At 47.3% G+C, this 8,017-nt stretch overlaps 1 protein-coding gene across 1 annotated transcript in view; it reads right to left on the bottom strand.

Annotated features, from left to right (window-relative positions):
- Positions 1-1,377: 1,377 nt before the first annotated feature.
- CYBA (cytochrome b-245 alpha chain) overlaps positions 1,378-8,017 on the bottom strand; it is a 43,295-nt gene continuing 36,655 nt past the window's right edge. The window contains exons 5-6 of the mRNA XM_068259470.1: positions 4,279-4,360; positions 1,378-1,997 (exon numbers count right to left, since the gene is read on the bottom strand). Coding sequence (XP_068115571.1) covers positions 1,818-1,997; positions 4,279-4,360 — 262 coding nt within the window. The 3' untranslated portion in view covers positions 1,378-1,817. The remainder of the gene's footprint in view (positions 1,998-4,278; positions 4,361-8,017) is intronic.

The following is an 8,017-nucleotide window of genomic DNA, read 5'->3' as shown; positions in this document are numbered from 1 at the left end:
TACCAACCGCAGTACTATGGGTGGGGACAGGTACATGGCATGTGCCTAGTTTTCCTATGTTGTAGGTATGGAGGTGCATGTACCAGCGCTAGGTGCAGCAGGACGTCAGGAACAAGCTGATGGGGCTGAAGGTGGCGCCCTCTCATACAGGGAGTGCAGAATTATTAGGCAAATGAGTATTTTGACCACATCATCCTATACTGGGGCAACTAAACTACCTACCTACCTATACTGGGGCAACTATACAACCTATTCTGGGGCAACTATACTGGTTGCCTACCTATAATGGGGCATCTATACTACCTATACTGGGGAAACTATACTACCTATACTGGGGCAACTATACTAGCTACCTACCTATACTGGGGAAACTATACTACCTATACTGTGTGCACCTATACTAGCTACCTACCTATACTGGGGCAACTATACTACTACTGTATAGACCTTAATAGTAAAAAGTGAAGAAGAGTAGATGTAGTTTTACTATTTGGCCACAAGATGGCCTCAGTCATTTTTTTTCATCCTGTAAGCAAGCGCTCTCGCTTACAGGAAATTTAGGGATGACGTGATTTTTTTTTTTCAGAAAGATCGCTGCTTCTCATGGAAGCCGTCAGTCTTTCTAATGGAGACTTAGATCAATGAATGGGAACGCAGTTCCCATTAATTGATCTCCGGGCTAACGGACGGTGGCACGCCAGCACGCGATCAACCACGGGAGCGCGCAGCAGCAGCCTTTTGGACGTAGCAGCTAAGTCCAAAAGGCGGAAATGGTTAATCAGCTATATACATATATTAATACCTTGATTAATCAGCTATTCTAATGGAGGCTGGTAGTAATCGGTCAAGTCTAGTAGCAAGCAATGATCTGTAAATTCTAATGACAGGCCCCCATGTATTAGGGAGCTAGTGGTGCCCCTCCCCCCTTGTAAAGTGTCCCTCAGTATAGGTAGCCAGAGAGCCCTCCCCCTGTGTAGGTAGCCCCCCCCCCCCATATAGGTAACCAGATGTATCCCATTATTAGGCAGCGACCACCATATAGGCATAGCCCCAACTGTCCTACTTTTGGAGGGACAGTCCCTCTTTGGGAGCCCTGTCCCTCTGTCCCTCCTCATCTGTCCCAAGCCTGTATAAATAAATGGAGGGAGATCACTTTAGGCGGCCAGTGGGCTGCCCTCCTCTAGCACATAGGCCGCCTGTAGGCACGAGCCTACAGTGCCTCTGGTAAATCCAGCCCTGCTCAAGCCTAAAACCTTGGAAACTGTCTGTACAGTTTAATGCCATTAGAGGACACTCTTCGCTACACTGTACCACAACCATTTTAGCTTATTCTCACCCTTTCATACCTGGCTATATACAACTTCGGTGGAGCATAGAACAGGCATTAGAAGTTTATTTGGCAGCTATGAAAGATCATAGAAGCTGAACATTGACATGAAAGAGATAAAATAGTAAAAACAATTAAGAAAAGAAAACAGGCAGTGATGCACGTTATACAACAAAGCTGAGAACAAGTCTTCTATCTAAGAATACTGACTGCGTTGTGAAATGAGGAAGCGAAGTATCTCGCATCTGCTGCTCGGGGCGGCTCGATACAGAACAGAAGCTCATTTCTGCCAGGTTACTCCACCATAAACCTTCCATTCAGGCTCTCAGGTGAAAATAAAGATGGAGTCTCTCGTGAACTGTGGAGGGCACATAATGGAGATGGGAGGCCCAGTATGGGTATATAATAGCAGGTCACATGACCTGTCCATTCTCATAATACTCAGTAGTAATAAGTCTGTGTGCAGCATCAGGTGGTATGCTGAGCGATGTCATACTTCATCCTGTACAGCGATGGGGTTCACATGTCCCTCGTCAACCTGCTTCCTACGGACTTCTGGAGGGGGGCGGGGAGGGGGGTTCTCCGGAGGCCGCTTGATGGTCTCAGCAACCCTCAGCTTCGGTGGTGCTTGTGGCTCGATAGGGCGCCACTCTTCTCCACGAATGGCCGCCTGAGCGAGATAAGCAAAAACACGCACTGAAAGAAGAAATCTATGACTATACTGATAGTAAACTCTCTGCAGTGTGTGCTGATCTCTGCAAGATCCAGAATGTATGTATAAACTGGTAATCTCCTTCTTCAATTCATAATAAACTAGCCATAGTGTGTGCTGATCTCCCTCTAATGTTTACAGTACAGACATTCACCGTGTTTATACTGATAGTTAGCTAGTATGTGCTAATCTCAGTTACCTCCAGTATGTACAGTATAAACTGTTACTCTGGGCCTGTACTGATAGTAATCTAGCTGCGGTGTGTGCTGATCTATGCTAATTCCAGTATGTACAGAATAAACGTGCGTACACACGCACTACATCCGGCAACGATGGGTCCGTCAGGCCCTCCCAATGGGCAGACGTTGAGCCGACAGTAGTGCGTGTGTACGCGCTGTCGACGGACTAATAAGGCTGTTCCTGAACGATACGCTCAGCGGATCGTTCAGAAACAGCCTTATCAGCCTGCCTGACAGACTGTACACGCGCACTAATGTCGCTGGAACGCCCGCCCAGCGGGATGCTCCGGCGGACCCGTGTTTGCCGGCGGTAGTGCGTGTGTACGCACTTTCAGCAGTTACGCTGTGTCTGTACTGATAGTAAACTAGATTCAGTGTGAGCGAATCTCTGCTCGCTCCAGTATGTACAGAATAAGCTGTTAGGACTGGTGCACACCGGAGCGATTCTGGAGCGTTTTTTTAAACGCGTGCAGGGGGAAAACCGCTTGGCTAATGAAAGTGAATGGGATGGTGCACACCAGAGCGGTTCGTTTTTTCCACAAACAGAAACTCGGGGGCTGCAGCATTTTTTTAGATTTCTGAGGCATTTCTGCCTCAATGTATAGGAAAGTGGAAAACCGCTCTGAAAAATGCTAGATCAGAGCGGTTTTCCAGGCGTTTCAGTTACAGTCATAGCTCTACTGTAACAATATATGAAATCTGCTTCACAAAAACGCTCCAAAAAACGCTAGGCATGTTTAGAAAACTTCTCTAAACATGCCTAGAATCGCTCTGAAATCTGCTTAAAAAAACCTCTAGCGTTTTGCAGATCTGCTAGAGGTTTTTGGTGTGCACTGGGCCTCTCTCTGTGCCTATACTGATAGTAAACTAAATGCACAGTGTGCTGATCTTTGTTACCCCCAGTATGTACACTATAAGCTGTTACTCTATACCTATGCTGATAGTAAACTAGCTGCACTGTGGACTGATTTCTGCTACCCTCAGTAAGTACACTATAAGCTGTTACTCTGTACCTGTCTGTGCTGATAGTAAACTAGTTGCAGTGTGTGCTGACCTCTGCTACCACCAGTATGTACACCAGTGGTCCTCAAACTAAGGCCCGCAGGCCGAATGTGGCCCCCTGAGACTTTTTTACTGGCTCCCCACACACAAAATGTATTACTTATAGATGCGGTCAGCTGCATATTTAAATATTGGTGGTCCGCATATAGAATGGCAGTGCTGGCACAACCCATCCACATGGAAGCCAGAAAGCAGTAATTTGCTGGTTTCCACTCAAATTCCACATCAGGTGACACTGCTGTCCAATTGGACTGCAGGTTGACATCTGGGTATGCTTCACTGTCTGGCCCGCAAAGACTTCTACATCATCTTATGTATACTCTGGCCCCCCAGCAGTCTGAAGTATGTTGACCCGGCCCTCGACCCAAAAGGTTTGGGGACCCCTGATGTACACTATAAGCTGTTAATCTGTATGTGTACTGATAGCAAATTAGCTGCAGTGTGTGCTGATCTTTGCTAACTCCTGTATGTACAGTATAAATTGTTAATCTGGGCCTGTACTGATAGTAAACGAGCTGGAGGTTGAATACGTCTTCAGCCCTCCTCAGGCAAGCTCATGTCCCAGAGTACTTCCGAAGATGAGCGAATCTATACTGCACATGAGCGAGTCCAGTTTTGCACATGCGCAGTGCAGATGCGCCCATCTTCAGAAGCACTGAAGGCCGCAAATGCTTACGAAGGCTCCTAAGGGGCCCGAAGGCGTGACATTTGAACATGGAACAGTGGGGGAACGAGGGGATGGAGAGAGGACCAGGAAGGCTCTATGGGGTCCAGAGCTTTCTCTCTACATAGGTGAGTGTTTAACTCTTTTTTTTTTTTTTTCACTGGCCTCGGGGTTGCTTTAAAGTGTAGCTGAGGTGATTTATAAACTGTTACATGAAACAAGCTGGGAGCTGACTGACAGTTCCTCTGACCCCCGCAATCACAGGGAGACTCACCAAGAGGTAAATGATGGCTGCGAGTCCGAGACAGACGGTGCCTAGGATGGTGGCCAGAATAAATCCCCCGGGTACAGCCAGCCTACAGAAGACAGAAAACAAATCATGTACACCTGTGTCTCATACTGTAACTCAGCATGCCAAGTCCAGCTACACCACACCGGAATGTCACTACATGAGGAGGACACCGCAGATCATGTGATATTCGTGCAGCGATTCACTTTGCCAGCAGTAAAGATGCTGCCATCACTAATACATTTCAGAATGTAAATCAGAGTGAGGTAAGATTTAAAATGAGCAAATGTTGACTACATCATTTATAATGTAATATTGTAATACAAATAACCCATTTTATTAATTAACCACTTGAGGACCACAGTGGTAAACCCCCCTAAAGACCAGGCACATTTTTACTAAAATGGCCACTGCAGCTTTAAGGCCAAGCTGCAGGGCCGCACAACACAGCACACGAGCGATTTCCCCCCCCCCCCCTTTTCCCCCCACCAACAGACCTCTCTGTTGGTGGGGTCTGATCGCCCCCAAGTTGTTTATTTTTTTTAATAAATATTTATATCTTTATTTTATTTTTATTTTTTTCCTATTTATTTATTATTATTTTTTTTTCAAACCCCTTCTCCCCCGAGACGGCCAATCACGGTGATCGGCTGTCATAGGCTTCTGCCTATGAGAGCTGATTGCTCTCTTGCCCCCAGGGGGACAGCCATGTCACACGGCTGTCCCCAGTACAGCGCTGCTGCTGATCGCAGCACTGTACATGTAAATAGACGGCAGCAATCGCCGCTCGGAGACTGAAGGCGGGGTGGAGCTCCGCCCCTCGAGCAGGAGATGCGCGCGCAGCCTGTGCGCAATCTCCTGCAAAACAGAGCCCCAGGACTTGACGCCAATCGACGTTAGACGGTCCTGGGGCTGCCGCGGCGGCCACGCCCATCGGCGTTAGGCAGTCAGCAAGAAGTTAAAGTGTACCTGAGATGATGGAATCCAAAAGTTTTATACATACCTGGGGCTTCCATCAGCCCCCCCTCGGCCTGATCACTCCCTTGCCGCTATCCTCCGCCTCCGGGATCCTCTGCTGCAGTTCTGGTAACCTTGGTCAGTCAGTGCAGGCGCAGTGTGGCCGCACACGTTCCAAAATGATCCTCCGGTCTCCCGCCGCAGCTCACTTCCGGTATTTGACACTTTAGTGTTGCAAGCCACTGTTCCTGCGCGGCCCTCGCCATGTGCATCCTCGCGCCCGCTAACGTCACCTGGAGCTCCCTGCGCAGGCACGCTGGCTTGCGACATTAAGTCGCAAATATCAGAAGTGAGCCATGGCGGTAGACCGGAGGATCGTTTTGTAGCGGCGTGGGCACAGGATGTCTGCCCAATAATCCTGATAGTAGATTATCAATATTTTACTATTAAAGTGTAAAATGATAGTAAAATAACGGTATTAAATACCATTATTTTACTACAGTGGTTTGCAAAAGTATTCGGCCCCCTTGAAGTTTTCCACATTTTGTCATATCACTGCCACAAACATGAATCAATTGTATTGGAATTCCAAGTGAAAGATCAATACAAAATGTTGTACACATGAGAAGTGGAACGAAAATCATACATGATTCCAAACATTTTTTTTACAAATAAATAACTGCAAAGTGGGGTGTGCGTAATTATTCAGCACCCTTTGGTCTGAGTGCAGTCAGTTGCCCATAAACATTGCCTGATAAGTGCTAATGACTAAATAGAGTGCACCTGTGTGTAATCTAATGTCAGTACAAATACAGCTGCTCTGGGACGGCCTCAGAGGTTGTCTAAGAGAATATTGGGAGCAACAACACCATGAAGTCCAAAGAACACACCAGACAGGTCAGGGATAAAGTTATTGAGAAATTTAAAACAGGCTTAGGCTGCAAAAAGATTTCCAAAGCCTTGAACATCCCACGGAGCACTGTTTAAGCGATCATTCAGAAATGGAAGGAGTATGGCACAACTGTAAACCTACCAAGACAAGGCCATCCACCTAAACTCACAGGCCAAACAAGGAGACGCTGATCACAAATGCAGTCAAGAGGCCCATGGTGACTCTAGACGAGCTGCAGAGATCTACAGCTCAGGTGGGGGAATCTGTCCATAGGACAACTATTAGTCGTGCACTGCACAAAGTTGACCTTTATGGAAGAGTGGCAAGAAGAGTGGCATTGTTAACAGAAAAGCAAAAGAAGTCTCGTTTGAAGTTTGCCACAAGCCATGTGGGGTACACAGCAAACATGTGGAAGAAGGTGCTCTGGTCAGATGAGACCAAAATGGAACTTTTTGGCCAAGATAAAAAATGCTATGTGTGGCGGAAAACTAACACTGCACATCACTCTGAACACACCATCCCCACTGTCAAATATGGTGGTGGCAGTATCATGCTCGGGGGTGCATCTCTTCAGCAGGGACAGGGAAGCTGGTCAGAGTTGATGGGAAGATGGATGGAGCCAAATACAGGGCAATCTTGGAAGAAAACCTCTTGGAGTCTGCAAAAGATTTGAGGTAAAGGTTCACCTTCCAGCAGAACAACGACCCTAAACATAAAGCCAGGGCAACAATGGAATGGTTTAAAACAAAACATATCCATGTGTTAGAATGGCCCAGTCAAAGTCCAGATCTAAATCCAATCGAGAATCTGTGGCAAGATCTGAAAACTGCTGTTCACAAACGCTGTCCATCTAATCTGTCTGAGGTGGAGCTGTTTTGCAAAGAAGAATGGGCAAGGATTTCAGTCTCTAGATGTGCAAAGCTGGTAGAGACATACCCTAAAAGACTGGCAGCTGTAATTGCAGCAAAAGGTGGTTCTACAAAGTATTGACTCAGGGGGCTGAATAATTACGCACACCCCACTTTGCAGTTATTTTTTTTTATTAAATGTTTGGAATCATGTATGATTTTTGTTCCACTTCTTAACGTGTACACCACTTTGTATTGGTCTTTCACGTGAAATTCCAATAAGATTGATTCATGTTTGTGGCAGTAATATGACAAAATGTGGAAAACTTTAAGGGGGCCGAATACTTTTGCAAACCACTGTATAGCTAAGCCTATTCTCACACTGAACCCTCGCACTACCGATGCGTAACCTTAACCAACCCCCCCTCCCCCCCCCTTACATTAACCATCCCTACTGCTGCAAACCATCTCACACCTAACCATAAGCTTTCCTACCACATGCCTAAACCTTACAGTCCACGCCGCCGCAAACCCCCATCCCATGGCTAACCTTAACTCTTCCTCCCTTACACCTAACCTTAACCATTCCCGCTTCCGATAAAAAAAATGGGTCCCTATGGCGCCGCCCAAACTTCTGCCTCTGGCAGGTGCCCAAATTTCCTGCTTCCGCAAAAAAGGGTAAGGAAAGGCATACTTACCTAAGGAGAGGGAAGCCTCTGGATCCTCCAGAAGCTGTCCTCTGGTCCACTGCCTGCAACCCTCCTTAACATTGGGGGCCACACTTCACTTCTGGCACAAGGGCGGCCGTGCCTGCTCAGTAGCTGCTCATACGTGAGAGGCTCCGGCTTACTGTGCAGGCAGGACTGTACTCAGGCAGGCACAGTACAGCCGCGCTTGTGCTGGAAGAGCAGTGCAGCCCTGAGGTTCCTACAACCAGCCCTCATGGGTAATCTTCGGGTAGTCTGCGCTCACCAATGGGCGACCAGAGAATGGCGTGGGAAACCTCTATAGGATCCAGAGGCTTCCC

The sequence above is a fragment of the Hyperolius riggenbachi genome, chromosome 11 (genome assembly GCF_040937935.1).
Source record: "Hyperolius riggenbachi isolate aHypRig1 chromosome 11, aHypRig1.pri, whole genome shotgun sequence".
Lineage (NCBI taxonomy): Eukaryota > Metazoa > Chordata > Amphibia > Anura > Hyperoliidae > Hyperolius > Hyperolius riggenbachi.
The sequence above is the reverse complement of the archived record's forward strand: the minus strand, read 5'-3'. Positions and strand labels throughout refer to the sequence as shown.